Source organism: Urtica dioica, chromosome 7 (genome assembly GCF_054948205.1).
Source record: "Urtica dioica subsp. dioica isolate 48M chromosome 7, U.dioica_male_clone48M_v1_H2, whole genome shotgun sequence".
In the NCBI taxonomy this organism is placed as follows: Eukaryota; Viridiplantae; Streptophyta; class Magnoliopsida; order Rosales; family Urticaceae; genus Urtica; species Urtica dioica.
The window spans coordinates 37,037,219-37,058,407 of NC_142762.1; the positions used below are offsets into that span (position 1 = coordinate 37,037,219).

Genomic DNA, 21,189 nt, shown 5'->3' on the forward strand with positions numbered 1-21,189 from the left:
AGCTGTTTGGTACAGTTTTCATTTTTGTTTTTGAGAAAGTGAAAAAACTGAAAAAAGTGTTTGGTATAGTTTTCATTTTTGTTTTTGAAAGAATGAAAAGAGAAGATGAGGAGAAAGAGAGAGAAGAGAAGAATTTTTTTTTCAAAAACACATTTTATTTGTTTTCAGTTTTCGTTACTTTTTTCCAAAACAACTTCAAAAATTTTTGAAATTTTTTTCCAAAAACTTAAACCAAACATGTTTTCAATTTTTGTTTTCATGATTTTTTCAACTCGAAAACTAAAAAATAGTTTTTGAGAGGAATACCAAACATGGCCCCTCAACTTAAGCCACCGAAAATCTAAGAATTGCTAAATAATCAACATTTTGTAATTTTTTTTGTAAATAGCCACCTCAACTTATTTACAGCACTAAAACATACAAAAATACCCCAAAACATTTCCGCCTATTTTCAGTTTTTTTGTCTTTTTGAGTGCCGTAAATAAATTGAGATGCCTATTTACAGAAAATTTACAAAAGGTTAGCTATTATACAAAACGCTATAAATCAAATGGTTATATAGCTAAAATACCCAATAAAAAAATTGGAGACATATCACATGGTGAAACCTTGAAAGAAAAATTATTTGGCCTCTACGTTTATAATTACTCGCAAAAGATGTTGTAAGTGGGATAGCACAGGTCATCACCTTAACTGCCATCGCTGCCTTGACTGGTTCTCGCCGCTGAACAATTCTCCGAGGCTTCTAATTTCCATGCCATTGCTGCCTTGACTGGTTCCACAGAAGAAGACCTAAACACATCCACACAACTCAGACGATCCTATTGAAGATCTGTTATATATATATATATATATATATATATATATATTAATCAAACAAAAATCACACAGATTCAATTTCAAACACATATCATGGTCTAAGACAGAATGTTTGCTCTCATAAACTATACCATATCAGAAAAAGAACCAAAAAAAAAAAAAAAATCAATGTGAAGATACAATCAAACCTTTATTCTGAGTTTTTTTTTTTCAACTGATTATTATTATTATACCTCGACTGCCTTCAAAATATCGGCATTGGAAAATCAAGTTTTGTCAACGACGACTGCAGTAGTTAGAGGCTTTCCGTTGTAGGCAACGGCGACGATGGAAGATGTCAAAACTACCCTTTTGACTGACGTGGCCTTTGCGCACGAGCTCAACACATTCAGCGTTCCCTTCACCGCTGGCTCAATCAGCTCAGCCTGCCAATCAACCAACCACAACATCACTCTCACTTAATTTTTATAAAAAGTATTTACATACATTTATCACTGTCTCAGTCTCTCTTTGGAAGTTTACAATTCGGTCATTCACGGATTCGCTCGGAAAGGGAAATTATTGCCTTGCTGGGTTGCAATTTGATGAGCCTCCATGACTTCAAATATGGGTCTTTGATGAAGTACTGATTTTCATAAATATAAAGTTTGAGGAATCGTGAATAAGAACAAAACCCAGAGATCGTTGAAATAATATGAGAGAAATGATATTTTGGTATGCTCTATTGTGCTTGTTTATTCAATGCTGGGGTGAAAGCTTTCTCTTCTGAGATAACTCTGAAGTGAGATTGATATTACAGTATAACTAGATATACGTGATATTAATTTTTAGCCTTAGTTTACCGTGTTTCTAACTTTGTCTTAACATTCATCAGATTCTCTAACCTTAAGCCCAACGCTATATAGCGGGACAGAGAAAGAACTCCTGAGTTTTCTTAAAGACGCGACGTAGCCATAAAAGAAGGTGCTCTTCGTGTCTTAGCAAATGCTGGTGGTACCACTAGAGAACAGTCAGCTTGGTTTTTATAGGTTGGCCATTTTCAGGGATATGTAAATAAGTTCAGAGCACAATCAATGGTTATGTAATCAATGATATTTTATCTATTATACTACTATAAACCCTCTAATTCTAGATTTATACCCACCAAGGGCATTCATTATGCTTCACAAGTTTATCATCTTCTTCTTGGCCAATATCTAAATTCACTCTCCCAAATTCCTCTAGCCGATATTTTTCTTTGAATGAATTATGTTTTTCTAATGGTTATTATTTTTCTGAAAACAATGGGACTAAAATAAATAAATTGTAAAAGGCCAATTTATGTAGCTCTATTTAAACATGGCGTTTAAACATATTTTCTACAATGGTTTGTAAGAGAGCGATTCGTGTCACTACAGAAGAGAGCGCAACGTCTAAACCCTACTTTCAACAAACACAATGACCTCACGGTATCAAACATGCGACCACTCATGAAATAATGCCAGCCTCAATCCCTCTTATGATTTAATGAGTTTAGACGAACTATGAAATTAGCGAAAAACATAACTGACGTAGGTCAGGTGTGTTATTAAAATGACAATTGTCATCGAGAAAAATATTAGCAATTATGCAATAGCAATGAAAAAAAATCTTAGTAATCGAGTTGAAAATATGGAAAGTAAAGAATAACAATCATCAATAGTAGTCATTCTAATTAATATCGTCGCTAGCAGGAAAGCAAAAAATAATAATCATCATTAGTAATCATTCTAATTAGCATCACACACACAGATCCAAGCTATATATGGACAGAGCTCAGCCAAACTAACCAAGTGCCTTGACTATATAATAGAGTCCCTCAACTATTTGTGGCTTGGATCTTCTCCATCCTCTTCGTAGCAAATTGGAGTGCCTCGTAATTCATTCATAGCTAATGTAGAAAAGATATGTTGATGTAATAAAAAAACCAGGAAACAGGCAGCTCGGAAACCATAGGGATATACCTATACTCTTTGTATATAATAACACACCCAAGAGCAAAAATAGTAAGGTCACCTTGGTTAATAGCCATGTAGCCTCTCTGTGCATTTCAGTTCCCACAACTTGAGGTGTAGCCTGAAACAAAACCTCTGTTCATGCATTAAGTTATTAAATATATATATATATATGTATGTATGTATGCATTTTTATTTTGTTTACCTCCCTATATCTGTTTCCTCGTGGACCTCCTTAAAAGCAGTGGCCAAGGGCTGGTCCTCTAATATCATCGTCAACATAATAGGCTTCATATTCTTGAGCTTAAAAATATAGAAACCCAGAAGCGGGACATATAAAAACATCCAAGTATAAAATCTTGTACACACAGGTTCAATAGAGCAGGACGTTCCTCGTCACTTGAGAGAGTCTCTGCTAGTTTCATAAGTGGAAGCGTAGAAAAACAAGGTACATGGAACAAAGAGAAAACTAACATACCCCAAACAACCATCTTCTTTCCAATCACCTGTTTCATCAACGGTCTTTCGAACTCCATGACTACTGTAGTTAGAGGAAAAACCAAATATTATTATATATTCCCGATGTACTCGGTTTAGGAACCAGAACAATAAATTCGTCACCCAACCCAAGCCGAATCGATCAATATGATTACGGATAAGCTGATATTCCTAAGCATATAGTTTAACTGTATCAGCTTGATATCATAATTGAATAAAACAAGACTCGAACGCAAACGAGGGAGCGTATCTGTATATCAACAAAAAAAAAAAAAAAAAAAAAAAAAAAAAAAAAAAAAACAGATTTATCGTGACATAGCTTAGTAAAAACTCAAACAAGAATCAGAAGCAAAACAAGCAAATGATATCACGGATTCCGCAACATGAAAAACCCTAAAACACATTAGAAATTCAATCGATGAATCAGATCATGAACTTACCAGGATTTCCGAAAATTGAGATCATTGTTTATATTGGAGGAATAATCGCACACCCATGAACTAGATACCCGAACGGCGATCTGTTCTGTGATTGATTTCGGTGATTTCAGAAAGCCAAAAGAGAGAGCGATGGAATCAAAACGACATCGGATTCGAAAACGGAAAGGGAAAAACGAGACACCGCTAGGGTTCAAAGATTGTCGACTCACCGACTATTTCCGGAGGCAATGCAGAGAAAAATAAAGGTTGCCGATATCCCCAAGTCGAGAGAGAGAGAGAGAGAGAGAGAGAGATGAACAAAATTTCGCGCGAAAAAAGAAGATTCTCGGCCCTGAGTGTAATTCTCACACTAAATTTGGCCTATCTTTTAGGCAAAATATTTTTTTTTCTCCAATAATATTACACTATATCTTACACAAAATTCTCTCATACGGACAGAGAAACCTTGATCAAGGCGGTGGCCTTGGATCTTCCCACATACTCGATGAGCGCCCTCAAACTCGCCGCGTCTCTTTGTAAAAGAGATTGTCAACACTTAGAACCGTTCGTGGTTCGGTCTAGGGCCGGACCCTATGACCGCACGTAGATGGTGTGGTGAGATCTACTCTTCTCGTCGTCTTTGCCTCGCCGAAAAGATGTTCTCGGTTTCTCGTGACTTCGTAATTAGTTCGCTTTCGTGTTCTTCGCGATCTTCGGGTTCGTCGAGTTCTTCACGTTCTTCGAGTTCGTCGAGTCCTTCTAGTCCGTTGGATTCTTCGCGTTCTTTGTGTTCGTCGAGTCCTTCGAGTTCGTCGTGTTTTTTGGGTTCTTCGCGATCTTCGGGAGTGAAGTAGAGGTTTTGTAAGTTTTTCCAAACTTACCTCGATTGTAGATGGAGAGAGGGGTATTTATAGTTTTTCATTTTGGAGCTTGTGTGGGCTTTGTGGGCAACTTGGGCCAAAGTGGTCATTTTTGGCCGTGAGCCAGACCTGTGTCGATAGTTTGGCAGACCAAGATGGCCGAGAGTTGGTGTCTGCCAAAGGTTTAGAGGCTCGCCGATAGTTACACGCCGATAGTTTTCACGCCGATAGTTACACGCCGATAGTTTATACGCCGATAGTTTTCACGCCGATAGTTACATGCCGATAGTTTTCATGCCGATAGTCTAGGTCATGAAGCTCGCCGATAGTCTCGGTCATAAGTTCGCCGATGGTCTTACTTTGCCGAAGATTTTTAGGACGCCGATAGTTTGATCTTGAACTTCGCCGATAGTATGGCCGCCGATAGTTCAATGATTCTTCCTTTCGCCGATAGTCTTGCTTTGCGAAAGGTTCTAGGTCGCCGATGGTTTGCATGACGATGGTTTCAACACGTCGATAGTTAGGTCTTGAACTTTGTCAATTCTTGTCGTTTTAGGCTCTCGGGGTGTCGTTTTTACATTGTTAAAACGACGGCATAACAGAGATGAAATCTATTATGGCTAGATTTTAGTAGGGAGGCGACCCCATTAACAAAAAGATTCATTGATCTTCCACTCCTTTCGTCGCCCGAAGGCTGAGGGCGCGCTAAATTTCCGAGACCTCGGACGCTTCAACCAAGTCTTGCTGGCCAAGCAAGGTTGGCGCTTAATCTCGCGTTTCGACTCGCTAGGAGCCAAGGTACTAAAAGCAAAATATTATCCCACTAATGATTTTCTTTCTGCGAGGATCAACAGGTCCCCTCTTATCTATGGCGATCAATCTTGTGGGGTCGAGACGCCCTAGAGAAAGGCTTGCGTGGTGGGTTCGCAATGAGAAGAATATCAACGTCTTCACTGATCGTTGGCTTCCCCGACAACCGAGCTTTTCTCTGATCACCATTGCTCCACCTCAAACGGCGAACTTGCGGGTCTCACTACTACAAAAAAAAAAAGTCTTTTGAAAATCGCTTCTAATGGACATTTAAAAGAGACTTTATAAACGAAAAAGTTGCTCTAAAACTTAGAGGTGACTTGTTGCCTCTAGTGTCGCGCTTATAATTCCAAAATTTGGTGTCGGAAATGGCTCCCGCGAAATGACGGAAAGCATTTAGAAGCGACATTAGAAGTGGTGAGAGAAATGGAACTCACCGGATGTGGTGGTGTGTGATGGCAACGGAGTGACGGCTGAGGCAGGGAGACCGGAGGGTAGCGGAGAGAGCTCAGAGAGAGAGAGAGAGAGAAAGGATCGGTGGTGGTGGGGCGGAGAGAGAGAGAGAGAGGACCGATGGTGGTGGTGGTGGGACGGTGGTGATGGTTAGAGAGTGGTGGTGGCGGAGGTGGTGGTGGTGAGTCTGGTCGAAGGTGGTGGTGGCGGAGGTTTGGTGGTCGGAGAAACAAAAGAATGAGAGAGAGGTGGTGGTGGTGGCGGAGGGTCGTGGTGGGAGGGTCGTGATGGTCAGAGGCTGGTGGTGGCGGATGAGGTGGTGAATCTTGTCGGAGGTGGTGGTAGCGAAGCTTTGGTGGTCGGAGAGAGAAAAAGAGAGAAAGAGAGAGAGAGAGAGAGAGAGAGAGAGAGAGAGATCGAGAGAGGTTTAAAAAATGGAATTTGGGGATTTAATTTGAGGAAGAAGAAGATGCTAGTTTTATACAAGTTTGACCTAATTTAGAAGCGACTAGTCGCTTCTAAATTTCAAATGACATAAAACGACGCGTTTTGTGTTAACACCAGAAAATTTTGGAGGACAAACCAAGGAAATTAAAATTTTGGGAGAGTGAAAGCGACATGTCGCTTCTAAGTGGCGGGAAAAATATAGAAGGACAAATGTCGCTTCTAATCTCAAAAGTATGACTTTTTCAAGACATAATGTTTGTATTTTTGTGGAAACCGAGTGCGGAAACTCCTCGATAGCGTTTCAGACCTCTAGAATCGAGTGCTCTTGAGAGAATAGAATTGTGTATCTATAGTGGTTTGGGAGGCTGAGAAGGGCCTCTGGTCGCATTTAAGGAAGTGCGCGCAAAAAGCGCGCCGGATATATAGCGGGCGCAGTGTCTTTGTTAAGGCACACATGATGGGTAGTCCTCATTGCTCGGCGCGGTGTGCTGAGGGGGAGGCGCGATGCGCCAAGCCCTTCGTGCACCGTGTGCTTGTCCGCGTTTTTTGAAAATGCACATAATTTAATGTTTAGGGTTTTTTGAAAATGACCGACAACATTAGCCCCCCAAGTTCGTCGCTCGGAGGGCCCGAGAGATGAACTTTAGTCGCCTTACATCGGGTGTTTGAGGAAAAAGGATTCCCCGGTCTTCGCGGTCACGAAAAAAGAGATTTTTCTCTCTCTTTTTTTAATTGGTGCGGCATGCCAGACGAGCGCGCAGATGGGCTTGTGCACGCGTGATGAGGACGGCCCAGTGGAGATTTTTTCTTTTTTTATTTGTTTCCTCTTTTTCATTTTGTTGGAGTAGGAGTAGGATTCCTCTTTTTGGAATCCTACTTTTCCTTCCCTCTCATGTGCCTAAATAAAGGCACAAGACTCACTTATTTTTCACAATTGCATGTGCTATCTCCCACTTTTTCGTCTCTCTCAACATGAGCGGACAATGGAAAATCAATTCTCTTTCTCAACCGAAGATATCGAGGTGGATTTCTCTCACTTGCTTCAGAATCTTGAGCATGCAGGGATTAATCTTTTTGTAAGATTGGATAAGATTCTGTTGCACGTGGAGGAGGATCCAATAGGGTTGGAGCAGTGGCTCGATGCAGGCGAGGCGGACGCGACTGGGCGTGTCACGGGCGATGAAGCAAATCAAAGATGTACGTGCGCCGACTGGGCGTGGCGCGAGCGAGGATGCAAACCGGCGCGTCGCACCTCGTGATCGACCTAGTCACGCGTGGTGCACCGAGATGGAACGATGGTGGAAGTCGACCCTCGTTGCCGAGATGGAATGAGGGTGAGATTCGACCCTTGTCGCTGAGGCGGGGTAAGGGTAGAGGTCGAACCTTGTTGCCGAGATGGAATGAGGGTGGAAGTCGACCCTTATTGCTGAGGCGGGGTGAGGGTAGAGGTCGACCCTCGTCGCTGAGATGGAATGAGGGCGGAAGTCGACCCTTGTCGCTGAGGCGGGATGTCGGTAGACGTCGACTCTCATTTCTGAGATGGAACGAAGGTGGAAGTCGACTCTTGTCGCTGAGGCGGGGTGAGAGTAGATGTCGACCCTTGTCACCGAGACGGAATGGCATGGAGGTAGGGGTCGACCCCCCCTCGCCGAGATGGGGAGGGGTGTCGCCTTGCAGGGTTGGAGGCGAGCTTGGCTTGTCTTAAGTCTGAACTCTTCGACTTTCTTCTTGGGCCAGGCTTGCCGTTCTTCTTTGTTTCCTGGTTGAGCTTTAATGTTTTTTTGGATCGGAAAGAAGGGATGGAGGTGAAGGATTTTGAAGTTCCAACCTTGATTTTCCGGCATTAACAATCATTATTTTTGTCACGCTCGTATAGTAAATATATCTTAAACAATTAAGTAAATATACAATTTAGCAAGGATAGAGAAAAAATATATATATTTATTTTGAATCAAATATTTGTGTTAGACCAAATGACTTGTAAAACCCTTTGTTTCCGGATTTTATTTTGCATTTAAGACTATATATCGACAACGTAAATCTCAATTGTTAACAAATTATGCAATTAGCCGATCCGCTGCCTAAAAATATGCAGGATAACAATTGAAATGTCATTAATCTTTCCAACAAAAAATAATTCAATTGTTTTTTTAAAATAGAAATCTTATTTATTTAAGACCTGTGTAGTAGCAAAAAATTCGTAGATGCAATTTCACAATATTAAAACGACTTTTATCAAGATTTCGTGCAAAAATACTCATGAAATACTTATATAGAATGAAAATAAATTATATAAAATGGAAAAAACGGCATGAAATGAAAAGGTTTTTTTTTTTTTTTTTTTTTTTTTTTTTTTTTTTTTTTTATATAAAAGAAGTCATTATTTTGTACCATCAATGTTAAAGCCAAGAATAGGCTCGGAATCGCTAATCAGCAAACCGAATAATGCACTTTTGTTGAATTGCTGGATCTTATATCATTAAAGTAGTTGCTAGTTGCTACTATCGTTGTTATTTTGTTTTTCTAAGTTGACATTGATTAAGAGAAGAGGCGATCGATATTGCATTAATATAGAGGATGTGTGTCCTACCACATTAAACTTTTACAATTAAATTTTTTAATTTATTAGTAATAGATTTAACTATTTATTCTAAGAAATACAGTTCACATGTAATACAAAGAAAACTCATTGCACACGTCAATCAACAGCTGCAAATTTATTAATGTTCTTGTCACAACAATTTGAGATGAGTTTGCTTAGAGCATCTGAAGCAAAGATACATTTGATCAGAGAGAGCGTTCATAAATCTGTATCAATTAAAAAATATAGTGTTAAGTGGAATCAAACGATGAACTTTTGAAAAATGACATCATTCCAAAGTATTATCGATCGATTGTCCTTTTAAAACTTGTTTATTAGAATGAAGAATATGACTTATTCGTACACTAGAATCTAGATACACGAGATACATAAATTTTTAATAGACACTCAAAATATAAATATGATATTAACTTTAATTAATAATATATTCATGTAATAGAATACAAATGATCATCTACACTCTCCCTCAAACTTAATAATAGATATTGAAAGTCGGAATTTGTTGAAGTTCGCTCATTGAAGAGATTTGATGAGGATGTTAATTACTTGATGAAGAGTTGAAATGTAATCATTAAAAATGTTTTATACTTAAATTTTGCGGATGAAGTGGTGATCTTTATGTGTAGGACAATGAAGGCATTTGCATATGAAAATGAGAAAGAAAAAAGAAAGAATTTTTTTTTTGAGATATAAAATGAAATTAGGCATATAATCTATTGTTCTAGGTTTAATTGATCTTTTGTAAATTTATATGACATTTGTGGTGGTAGACCAATTTGTTGATGTTGTCTTTCATTTTGATAAACTTTTGATTGAGATCCTTTCATTTTTAAGCGTTGATGTTGTTTTTTGGTCCTTTAACTTTGAAAGGTGTTATTTACTTGTATTTATGAAAAGAAAAATAATTTTATATGAAAAAGTATAGATGGAAATGAAGACTAGGAGTTCAGCTCAATGTTACTTTTGAAATCAGAGGTAAACAAAATTGCAACTCTGTTTAACGTTATAAAAAAAATCTAAGAAACTTATTTTTAAAATTTGAAGAAAGATGTATGCCTATTTTTTTCAGGCAAGTCAACGAGTAAGATTGGTCCCTATTGTGCTCATAAATTGAAAAGCTGAGTAATTTCGCTTTTTAAAAAAAAAACACTAATGGTTTGCAACTGGGTAGGTTGTATAAATTTATCGGAAGTAAATTAAAGCTACTTGGAGTTGGGGAGTTGAGTTTATGACTCTATGAGCTTGTAACTTATAATAAAGGTGAATAAATAGAGATTAATAAAGAAGTAATAAAGGGAAGAGAAGAATTTGACCGAATCTGAGGTGGCTGAGAGTGGGACCCACGTACTCAAGGCCAGAATTTGACCAAAAACGGGGTTTTGCCTCCGGTCACGTCACTTTCCACAAACTCAAGAGAAGAAGCGCCAAAACGTTTGACTGCGTTCGGGCAGCGGTCAGCACCGTCCCGGGCAGCTCTCTCTGTGCACGCTTCACTCGAAAAAAGAAAAAAAAGATAATAATAATAATCCCACAAAAACACACTCAGTCGATGAGAGAGAGAGAGGGAGAGAGAGAGCGCAAAAGGGAAAGTTTGGCCAAAAGGGGCTGAGGAGCAGAGATTGAGTGAAGAAGAGGAAACGAATGTTCTAGCAGAAATGGGGTTTTGATTTTCTCCGGTGTTTTTTTTTCTTCCTCCGTCTCTCGCTGGCTTGTTTGGTTGCTCAATCACTCGCTGTTTCTTTCTCTTTTTGGTGCGATGAGATCGAGCTTTTAGCTTCTGATTCAGCTGAGTTTTCAATAAACCATTATAATAAATGCTGGTTCTTTTAATTGGGTAGGTGAAAAGTTCGGTATTTTTTTTTTTTTTTTTGGGTTGGAAGTGTCGTGAGATTTGTTGAGGAAAGCGAAGAACAACAAGAAGAAGACGAAGCTATAGGGTTTTGGTATTTTGGATTGGGTAAAGAAAGAAAAACTGGGATTGGGATTTTGATTTCTTCCTTTTGGTGATGGTTTATTTGGATCTAAGATTTTTGGTCACTTAAATTAAAAAATAAATAGACAGAAATGGAGAGAAAATATTGGTCTTCATTGTGCCTTTGGCTGATTTCGGTGGCTCATCTATTATGGATGATTTTGATGGTATCTGCAAACATGGAAGGTACGCTTTGATTTTGATTCATCCTTGGGTCTCTTTTATTTTCACTCTGCGGATATTATTAGAAGAGTTTGATCTTCGCTTTTATTCTTTAGTTTCCAGAAATGGGATTTCCTTATCTCATTCTCCATTTTCATCTGAGCTATTTTTTCTTCTTCTTTCTTTTTGGGAGTTAGAGAAGATATATAAAATATTAAAAAAAGAGAGTGAAAAAGTGGGTTTCAACAGTGACTATGGTTATTTTGCTGAATGAAACTGCTCTGAGAGTGTCTTGAGAAACTGTTTGCTGTTTACTCTACTATTCTCTTCGGTAATTAAGATAATGAAGGACAGATGTTTTTTTTTTTTTTTTTGAATTAATTGTACGGATTAACCCACACACGTTGGTCTACCATTTATGGTATGAATTTTCTTGGTGTTTAAGCTCTCCAAAGTTTTTGTGTCTTGTTGAACACATCTCTCACCAGAATGTCGGTTTCAAGTATTGGAATATCGCCGATGCCCATTGTTTGATCTGCCGTGAGTGAGTGGTTCGTACTTTTCAGTACACAGTGAAGATTCAATCAAACCTGTATAAAGGGCATTATAGAATCTGATTTCTCTTTTCTTTTTTTCTTTTTTTCTTTTTTTTTTTCTTTTCTTCCAAGTTGAGTTGAGTTAATAATAATAGTGCCCTTTGATGTAGTGGTGGGAACTGGAATATTTAAAGTTGATAATTCTACTTAGCGTGGGTGTATGTATAAACGAACTGTTCAAAGGATTCTATGATATCAGGTGCTACGTTACGAGACGCTTCGAATACGTGTACTAATCAATCTGTTCTATATTTTCAACTGTGATCTTCGAAATAGGGGATGCGTTGCACAGCCTTAGGACCAACTTGCTGGATCCGAACAATGTGCTTCAGAGTTGGGATCCGACTCTCGTGAACCCGTGCACGTGGTTTCATGTCACGTGCAACAACGACAACAGTGTCATAAGAGTGTGAGTGGTTTGGCATGACTGTGATAAAGATTCGAACAAGTATTCCTTTTTTATCTTTGTAACACAGATTTATTTATTTTTATTCAGGGATCTAGGAAACGCTGCTTTGTCTGGCCAACTTGTCCCACAGCTTGGCCTGCTCAAGAATTTACAATATCTGTAAGATAATCTTCAACTTTGGGGTTTACTCTGTCATTCTTCATTCGTTTTTACTCTTTTTTTCTTATTTTATTTTATATAATCTGTATTGTACTCTTTAATATGAGTGAACATAAACAGTAAGAGTGAATCTTGAAGTTGGTTTGGTTAGTAGTTGAACTCGCTGAGACAATTGTTCGTATAGCTATGCTAATATCGGGGTCATGGATCTCTGAATTGTACTTTCCCATTGCATTGATTTATTTGATTATGTTAGTACTTATTTTGGCCCAAAAAAAAAAACTTGGGATTTGTTATGACCAGGGAACTTTACAGCAATAACATCAGTGGAACGATTCCTAGTGACTTGGGGAATTTGACCAGCTTGGTGAGTTTGGATCTTTACTTAAACGGCTTCACTGGTCCCATCCCTGAAACTTTGGGCAAGTTGTCAAAGCTCAGATTTCTGTGAGTACTCTCTCTCTCTCTCTCTCTCTCTCTCTTGAGAATTTGTGATTAGACATGTCAACCCACATCGGTCCATGATGTTTATTAGGTACGGAATATAAGTTTTAAGTTATAACATTGTCTTCTCTCATTTGAATATTTGTGCAAGGATAGCCGTCTTAATAACAATAGCTTATCGGGTCCAATTCCTTTGCCGTTGACCAACATCACGTCCTTGCAAGTACTGTAAGTCTACTCTCTCTCTCTCTCTCTCATATTACTATCGATATCATACAATTTGCAACTCCTTCAGGGATCTGTCAAATAACCGTCTCTCCGGGCCGGTGCCGGATAACGGTTCATTTTCTCTCTTCACTCCCATCAGGTTCGTAGCTAACACATAATTTTTTTTTATGTTATCCATGGGCATGATAATGTTATAAAATTTATAAGCATGTAAATTCTTGTATATTTTTTTGTGCAGTTTTGCTAACAACTTGGATCTGTGTGGGCCAGTCACCGGGCACCCTTGCCGCGGATCGCCACCGTTCTCTCCTCCTCCGCCTTTTGTCCCGCCACCCCCCATTTCAACGCCAGGTCATCTTTCTATGTAGCCCAGCCCTCTTAACATTCGTCAAACAAACCTCGACTCCGATTCTCTAGCAAACTTGTAAAGTAGAAGATGGCTTAACGTCTTATCACGTAATGTAGATGATTTCAGTGTTCGCTAGTAAACCAATTCGTATAAGCCTAAGATATACTTTTATCAGAAAATCCCACATCGGTTGGAAGTGATTGGCAATAGCTTTTGTGCGTGACATATTTTCAACTTTCCACATTTCAGGAGGGAATAGTGCAACCGGAGCTATTGCCGGCGGAGTAGCAGCGGGTGCCGCGTTACTATTCGCTGCACCGGCCATCGCGTTTGCGTGGTGGCGCCGGAGAAAGCCGCAGGAATTTTTCTTCGACGTCCCTGGTAACAACACAAGTTATACCCAGAAGAAGAAAAAACAAACATTTGCCAAGATCCACCTAGAACTTGTGTTTTTTTGTTTTTTGGGAAAAATAATACAAAATAACCAAAGTTCCAAGTTTTCAGAAAAACATAGCCAAATTTTACAATTTATTACTCTAAATTTTTTTTAATCATATGGTAAAAAACTTTGGTTAGTTTGCAAGTCCATTCGTTTCAACTTCGCTATTTAGCTAAGAACACCCTTTTTTTTTTTTGGTTTGTGTGTGTGTGTGTATGCAGCGGAGGAGGATCCGGAGGTGCATCTGGGGCAGCTGAAGAGGTTCTCGCTGCGGGAGCTACAAGTGGCGAGCGACAGTTTCAGCAACAAGAACATTCTCGGTCGCGGAGGGTTCGGAAAGGTCTACAAAGGCCGGCTGGCGGACGGCACGCTCGTGGCCGTGAAGAGGCTGAAAGAGGAGCGCACCCCCGGCGGAGAGCTTCAGTTCCAGACGGAGGTGGAGATGATCAGCATGGCCGTCCACCGAAACCTCCTTCGCCTCCGAGGCTTCTGCATGACACCCACCGAGCGCTTGCTCGTCTATCCCTACATGGCCAACGGCAGCGTCGCCTCTTGCTTACGAGGTCGCCACTCTCTCAGACTACTCTTCTCGTTGCTTCTCAAAACGGAGTAACCGATATGAATTGTTTTTTTGCCAGAACGGCCGGCGAACCAGCCGCCGCTGGATTGGCCGACGCGAAAGAGGATCGCGCTGGGGTCGGCTCGGGGGCTGTCGTACCTGCACGACCACTGCGACCCGAAGATCATCCACCGCGACGTCAAGGCCGCGAACATACTGCTGGACGAGGAGTTCGAGGCGGTGGTGGGGGACTTCGGGCTGGCGAAGCTGATGGACTACAAGGACACCCACGTGACGACGGCGGTGCGGGGCACGATCGGGCACATCGCCCCCGAGTACCTCTCCACCGGGAAATCCTCCGAGAAGACCGACGTGTTCGGGTACGGGATCATGCTCCTCGAGCTCATCACCGGGCAGCGCGCCTTCGATCTCGCCCGCCTCGCCAACGACGACGACGTCATGTTGCTCGATTGGGTAAGCAACCAAATAAAGCAGTTGTTTTTTTGTTGTCGTCGTTGTCATTGTAACACACACACACATATGTATATATACATATATACATTCGCAGGTGAAAGGGCTGTTGAAGGAGAAGAAGCTGGAGATGCTGGTGGACCCGGATCTGCAGACGAATTACGTGGAGTCAGAGGTGGAGCAGCTGATCCAGGTGGCGCTGCTGTGCACGCAGGGGTCGCCGATGGAGCGGCCGAAGATGTCGGAGGTGGTGCGCATGCTGGAAGGGGACGGCCTGGCCGAGCGGTGGGACGAGTGGCAGAAGGTGGAGGTCCTTCGCCAAGAGCTCGACCTCGCCCCTCACCCCAACTCCGACTGGATCCTCGACTCCACCGACAACCTCCACGCCGTCGAGCTCTCCGGCCCCAGATGACCCGCCATTGTTTCCCTTTTTCTTTTTCTTTTTTGCCCCTAATGAAATGAAATCATATGACCCGAATCTCTCTCTCTCTCTCTCTCTCTCTCTCTCTCGCTTTCTCTCTCTCGTGTAAGTTCGTATTCGTTACATTTGTGCATATGAGTCTCCTCACTGGAAATGAATGTTCTGATATTATTGATATTAATGCTATCAAGATCTGAAAGTTTTCATCTTTTGTTGTGTTCTGGTGTTTTACTTTTGGAATGGCAACGGAGAAGATAAATATATATATGAATATGATTATATTCCTCACATAAGAAGAGTCTTGTTGTCTTTTCTTGGTACAATCAATGTAGTAAATGAATGGTAAAGGAAAAAAAGCGGAGATTAGTTTATGCGGCCAAGGTGATGTCGCCGATCTCGAGCTGGCTGGCGATCTCCTCCAACTGCCTCTTGACGCTCATGTCGATGAGCTTGGAGAAGGAGCTTCCGTACCTGACTGTGAATCCGGCGACGAGGGTGGGATCGATGGCGGTCTTGATGCGGACATTCTTGGCTCCGGTGAGCTTCTGGACCTGCTTGGCGATCTGGGAGAGGTGCTGGGGCTCGAGAGCCACGACAGAGGTGACGAGGGCGAGCTCGGTCTCGGTGTAGCGGTTGTAGACGATGTCGAACTCCTTCACCACCTCCTTGATGAGGTCGATCCTCTTGGAGTCCACAAGGATGTTGAGGAAGTTGGCCGTGGTCGGGGAGATTCCGGCGTCGGCGGCGATCTCGTTCACCAGAGCGCGCTTCTTCTCTTCTCCGACCACTGGGTTCATGATGTACTTGAACACCTGCTCGTCCGTGAACAGCTTTTCCACCTTCTCGATGTCCGCCACCGTCGCCTCCAGTGTGCCGGCGGAGTTCGCCACGTCGGCCAGGGCCTGCGCGTACGTGGCGGCCACCGTGCCGGACATGCGGGCCCCTCCGCCGCGGCGAAGGGTGAGAGAGGGCACGATCGCGGCTCGCCGGAGATTGGGGAACGCCGCGGAGCCGGTGAAGGAGAGGCTCCGCGCGGACGGGATTGACCGGAACGACGACGACGGCACTGTGGCGGCTTGTTGCAGAGAACCCATTTCTGTCTCTTGAGTTTGAGTAGAGTAGAGTAGAGAGAGAGATAGAGAGTCTGTGACTGTGTGTGTGGATGATAGGTGGATTTTACTCTACACAGGGAATGAGTCAAGTAAGGCTATCCTCTGTGTGTGTGATTGAGAGAATGATATCCACTGGTTGCTCTTACGGGATAAACGCCTTTCACACGTGTCTTTCTCTCATTCGATGGATTTAAATTACTTGTGGGTCCCACCCCCTTGTGTACTCTATGATATCTATGTATATGTAGTTATGTACAACTTGCCGATTGCAATTTGCCATTCAAGAAGAACTGAAGAACTACTAATAGGCTAATAGCCCTGGTCCAGTGCGATATATGTATATATACCATGGAAAGGAAAGACGTCAGTTAGTAGTGCTAGCGATATCGCTCGAGAGTTTAATTTTACACAACGCCAAATCAATTCACACTCAATTTTTCTTGGATTTTTTATTTTTTTTTAAATATCTCACTCAATTGAAATATTACTTTACACAAAATGAAAAACGCCATCATCGTCATATAATATAAGGCAAGGCAAAGTTTATCATTTGTATGTTGTAATAAAAAAAATCCGTCCAACACGGAGGCCAGAAAAACAGACTCGAACATTTGTAACTCATATCATATGGAAGGAAACGTAGGCAAGACTTAGCGATCATGTGGAGAACGTGAATTGTCTTTGAAAGAGTGCAAGGGCGATTCGAGGTTAGAGCTCTGTGACCTGAACAAGTTCGGGTACGAGGAGTACGGCTCATCGTCCATCGACGGCAGTCTCTGAGGCTGGCGATCATCCGAGCCTCTGTCGAAATCCGGTTTGTATGAGTGATTCGGCGGCAGATTCGACACCTCTTCCGATCCAAACAAACCCTCGCGAGGCTCATCAAAAGAGTCGCGGCTGTCGAAACGAGGATTCACCGGCGAAGCCACCGATCTCTCAGGACTTCCACCGCCGCTGCTGGTGAATGGATTCTCGGCAGCACCGCTTCCGTTAAACGGGTTCTCGGCAGCACCGCCGCCACCGGTTTCGGTTTTGGAGACTTGGTCGGGATTTCTGTTGGTGAGCTCGTTGATTCTGAGGTGGGCGAGACTGGCGGCTGAGCGAGCCGCTGCGGCCGCTCGCTCGGCGGACTCTGCGGCGGCATGGGCCGCCGCCATTACGTCCCTCAAATCTACGATATCGACAGCCTCACTTTTCGTCCTCGAATCCTCCGGCGACAGAGGCGGTGAAGCCGGGGTTTCTTCTCTGGCGGAGAACGATGACGACGACAGCGAAGGGGCAGAGATGAACGGCACAAACTGTTTCTCTCCCGTAGCTTTTGGCTCTTCTTCGGGCTGGTCACCGACGGCTCTGAGATGGTTCAGCAAGTCGGGGTCGATTTCAGGGTGTGGCGCTGATGCAACGGTTTTTTGGCCCGGCCGAACCGATACCGTAGGTACATCAGGGAAGTCTAAATCCAAGTCACCATCGGAGTCATCTTGCTCTTTGTGGGCCTGATTAGGGTCGGCCTGAGATGCATCCTCGTGTTTTTTCTCTTCGGGTAGTGGAAATTTAGTCCCACTCGCAAACTGATTCGGACCATTCTATTGATCAAGATCATATGGGAAGATTAGTGACAGAAAAGGACAACCCATGGAAATAGTTCAAATTTAAGGCCTTTAAGAGAGTAAAAGATGAAATCTTTTTTACCAGCAAATCATCGTGTGACTTGAAAAGCTCGGTTTCAGAATCAACGGGGTCCCAATCCAAATCGTGTTCTTCGGCAATTTGTTTGAGAAGCTTCAGCTTCTTTTCTGCTGAAGGGGCGCGGATCGACAGCAATTCTATCAACTGCATTTGTGTCATGGTCTTAGGATCGAAAAGAAAAAAACAATCGATAGCAGAAAAAAAAATGATGTCCAATGAAAAGCTCTGCAAAACCTGGCGATTGACACCACAGTCGGGCATGAGCTCAGTTGCGGCTGCTACGAATTCCCTTCCGTATTTACCGGCAAATGACATCTGAACCTGCAACAACTCTGGCAGATCGGCACATCTTGGTGCCGCAAAACACAGACTAGAAATGGCTTCCTTTAAGTCCAGAGGGCATTCCCTAAATTAAAAAAAAAAAAAAAAAACAGATACCCAGAATGATTATCAACTATCAAGCAATGAAATCACTACTGCAACTGAATCTTTTTCCACTAAAGGAAGTACAGGTTATAATACAGTTAATTCAAATTACGATGCCTCACTAATTTTTCATAGAACTAAATCGAGCTCCAAAACCTAAGAAACGATATGTGCATTGACAACGAGAACTATTCCAGGTTTCGTCGGGGTGTATATATACTTGATATTTAATATTCATGTATACTTTAATCAAACTATCAACCTATGGATAAAAGACTGACATGATAACTCAAACATGACATCTCTGTTAGCAAGCTATGGAATCAATAGTAAAGCATAAATGACTCGACTTACACATATCACTCAATAACATTTGAAACACAACTCAAAGCATAATAATAATAAATAAATAAAAAGCAATGTGAAGTAATTAGGAGGTGTGAGAGAAAAGAAAAACCTTTGTGTCTCGATGATTGGAAGCCTGACAGCAACGAGCTCGCAGAAGAGCTCAAGAATCTCCTGCGCCGCCATCATATTCTCTTCTCTAATTATATGCTCGACCTACAAAGGGGTCCAAATATAATAATAAACAGAAGTAAGACTAAAGGGAAATGCAGTATTCTTATGAACGGTTTCACAAAAAGACGATAAAGCTTCCGATCGAACAAGACCGTACCCGAATCCGAGCTGTAGCTTCTTGACCGGTCTCAAGAAGCTTGGCGATATCTCGGCGCATCTGCTTTAGCTGATTCTCCCTCCTGTTCCTCAGCAGTTTTATCCGAGGAATAGTCAATTTCAACAGAGTTTTGCTGCGAAGAACACAAACCCAAAATCCCAATTAACAACAGTGAGTGAGCACGATTTGCATCATTAAATCGAAACCTGAAAAGTAACTAACAAGCAAAGAGAGGAACAACACCAGTGGTTACAGATAATTTACGCATTATATTAGATAATCAATCAACACGCATGCCTAATCTATTAATACAGCTAGTGATCACTCTAGCGAAATCCCTGGGAAAAAAAATTGAGTAGAAAAGTGATCATTCGTGAGCGAGCTACATATATTTGAAGAATCAGGGGTTATTAACATTACGAAACGAGTAAGGCTCTCTCCGATGTACTACTAGATTCGATCATCCAATTTCGATCTCAAACTAAGATTGTGAAGTAAAAAAGATAACAAAAGAGCGGTATAATTTCGTACCATTTTGCAGCTCTGAAGCCCTTGTTGAAGAAAGAATCGAGCATAGACATAATCGATGAAGATCAAAATACGCGAAATTCAATCGGAGCCCGAGGGAAATCTCCGTTCTCCTTTTCTTCTTCGTGTAGCGAAACCCAAAGATCTCTGTGTCTATTATTCTGAGAGAGAGAGAGATGGAGAGTGGATTAGATATATCTGTTCCTTCTTAATCACGCACTGCCTGCTCTAATTTGTCTAATGAACCCACGCGACATAAACACGCTCACGTATGACATCAAGATGACCGTCGTTTGAAGTTTTAATTTATTTATTTTAGAACTTTGTAGATACTTTTCTTAGCTAAGAAGAATTGTTACGATTTTTGTTTATTTCTCCATTTTATTCACTTCTTCCCTTGATTATATAGCGATGCCTAATAGTTGCTCATCATTATTATTATTATTGAGATATTCTATTGTACATCTTTCATTATTCAAAATATATTTGTTTATTAATAATATAAAATATTATTTAAAAAATAATAAATAAATATAAAATAATACGTAAAAGTCTACCACTTACCAAAAAAGAGACAAACGTGTCCAAATATCCTTATTAATGCCTTTTTAGAAGTGAGAAGTTCACCTTGAAAAATAATTGTCATTGCGTTCAAATTGCAGTAAATAGACCTGAAAAATTGCGAGCCAACAAAAAAAAAAAGATCATAGACCTGAAAAAAGCAAATCATAGCTTGTTTATTTTATGAAATAAAAATCATACTATTTTTTAAAAAGAAAATTCACTCATAAGTCAAGAGACTACATCCACCGATTTAATGAAAAAAAAAACTCATAAATAAAGTTAAAAAAAAAAGAAAGTAGTAGAGACAAATATACCTAATTTTCGTTTTGATACACTTAAATACTTAGATTTTTTTTACGGCAAAAATATTTAATACTTACTTTTTGTTGCATCGTATATACTTGCACTGTTATTATTGGATTGTTAGTGTTGGATGAAAATATATGTATACGACTTAGATTAAAAAACGCTCTTATATTTTTTTTAAAAAAAATTAATTAAGCATTAATTAAACATTTTATAATTAAATAATTAAAAAAGAAGAAATTTAAAGAATATTGTTTCATCTCCATCAAAACCATCACTCTCCTCTTCTACTAAATACTCTATGGTTTCAATCTCTTAATCAAACGCCATATACTTTAGTCAATATATACAATCCCTCAACAAAACTTCAACAAACCGTCCGGTCTTCTTTCTCTTTTCCAACTCCGACAACAGCCGACGTAGAGCTTCAAAAGAATGTACGAGATGTTTTGAACTTCGAACTGCAATTGCCCGATCTTCTCTGCTGCGCTGACGTGGACGTCGCCGTACCGACTGCTCATCTTCTTCTTTCCTCTAACTTCTTCTTCAGGCCCAAACCCCCACCCTTTCCTCTACCAAACCCTCTCTCCATTGACCCCATCAGCCAAACTCTTTCGAAATTAATTAAAATCACGTGCCATTTTTTCCCTTTTCAAAATGAAATAATTCAAACAACTTAGTTACAAAAAAAAAAAAAAAAAAAAAAAAAAACTATTAATTATAATTTTGAACATCTGGTTTAATTATTTGAAATTCTTAAAAATGTGGTTCACAAATGAACACGAAAATAAAGACTAAAAA

General features: G+C 40.8%; 3 protein-coding genes and 1 long non-coding RNA gene across 12 annotated transcripts; 1 reads left to right on the forward strand and 3 right to left on the reverse strand.

The window, feature by feature from the left end:
• Positions 1 to 326: 326 nt before the first annotated feature.
• LOC149391228 (uncharacterized) lies at positions 327 to 4,223 on the reverse strand. Of its 8 annotated transcripts, none has more exons than XR_016300025.1 (7): positions 3,940 to 4,223; positions 3,731 to 3,815; positions 3,271 to 3,333; positions 2,998 to 3,095; positions 2,854 to 2,927; positions 1,053 to 2,728; positions 331 to 792 (listed from the first exon to the last, which is right to left on the reverse strand). It is a non-coding gene; the product is annotated as an uncharacterized LOC149391228 (long non-coding RNA). The 8 variants fall into 8 exon arrangements; XR_016300023.1 differs by having other exon boundaries at positions 1,053 to 1,244; positions 1,306 to 2,728; positions 2,854 to 2,913; positions 2,998 to 3,333; XR_016300024.1 differs by having other exon boundaries at positions 335 to 792; positions 1,053 to 1,444; positions 2,628 to 2,728; positions 2,854 to 2,913; positions 2,998 to 3,333.
• A 6,110-nt stretch (positions 4,224 to 10,333) lies between these two features.
• Positions 10,334 to 15,298, forward strand: LOC149391229 (somatic embryogenesis receptor kinase 1). The gene is made up of 11 exons (XM_089619247.1): positions 10,334 to 11,039; positions 11,888 to 12,020; positions 12,108 to 12,179; positions 12,483 to 12,626; positions 12,780 to 12,851; positions 12,919 to 12,990; positions 13,090 to 13,202; positions 13,450 to 13,581; positions 13,861 to 14,202; positions 14,278 to 14,672; positions 14,767 to 15,298. The coding sequence occupies exons 1-11, from the start codon at positions 10,946 to 10,948 to the stop codon at positions 15,079 to 15,081; spliced, it is 1,884 nt and encodes a 627-aa protein (XP_089475373.1). The 5' UTR covers positions 10,334 to 10,945; the 3' UTR covers positions 15,082 to 15,298.
• A 55-nt stretch (positions 15,299 to 15,353) lies between these two features.
• ATPD (F-type H+-transporting ATPase subunit delta) lies at positions 15,354 to 16,340 on the reverse strand. Its single transcript, XM_089619248.1, has one exon. The coding sequence runs from the start codon at positions 16,182 to 16,184 to the stop codon at positions 15,459 to 15,461; it is 726 nt and encodes a 241-aa protein (XP_089475374.1). The 5' UTR covers positions 16,185 to 16,340; the 3' UTR covers positions 15,354 to 15,458.
• Positions 16,341 to 16,701: 361 nt separating this feature from the next.
• LOC149391231 (Regulator of Vps4 activity in the MVB pathway protein) lies at positions 16,702 to 19,815 on the reverse strand. Of its 2 annotated transcripts, XM_089620578.1 has the most exons (6): positions 19,522 to 19,812; positions 18,991 to 19,123; positions 18,772 to 18,875; positions 18,123 to 18,294; positions 17,892 to 18,032; positions 16,702 to 17,785 (listed from the first exon to the last, which is right to left on the reverse strand). In XM_089620578.1, exons 1-6 carry the CDS (start codon positions 19,569 to 19,571, stop codon positions 16,853 to 16,855), a joined length of 1,533 nt encoding a protein of 510 aa, XP_089476704.1. In that variant the 5' UTR covers positions 19,572 to 19,812; the 3' UTR covers positions 16,702 to 16,852. The 2 variants fall into 2 exon arrangements, with proteins under 2 accessions (XP_089476704.1, XP_089476702.1); XM_089620576.1 differs by having other exon boundaries at positions 17,892 to 18,294; positions 19,522 to 19,815.
• Between the last annotated feature and the right edge of the window lie 1,374 nt (positions 19,816 to 21,189).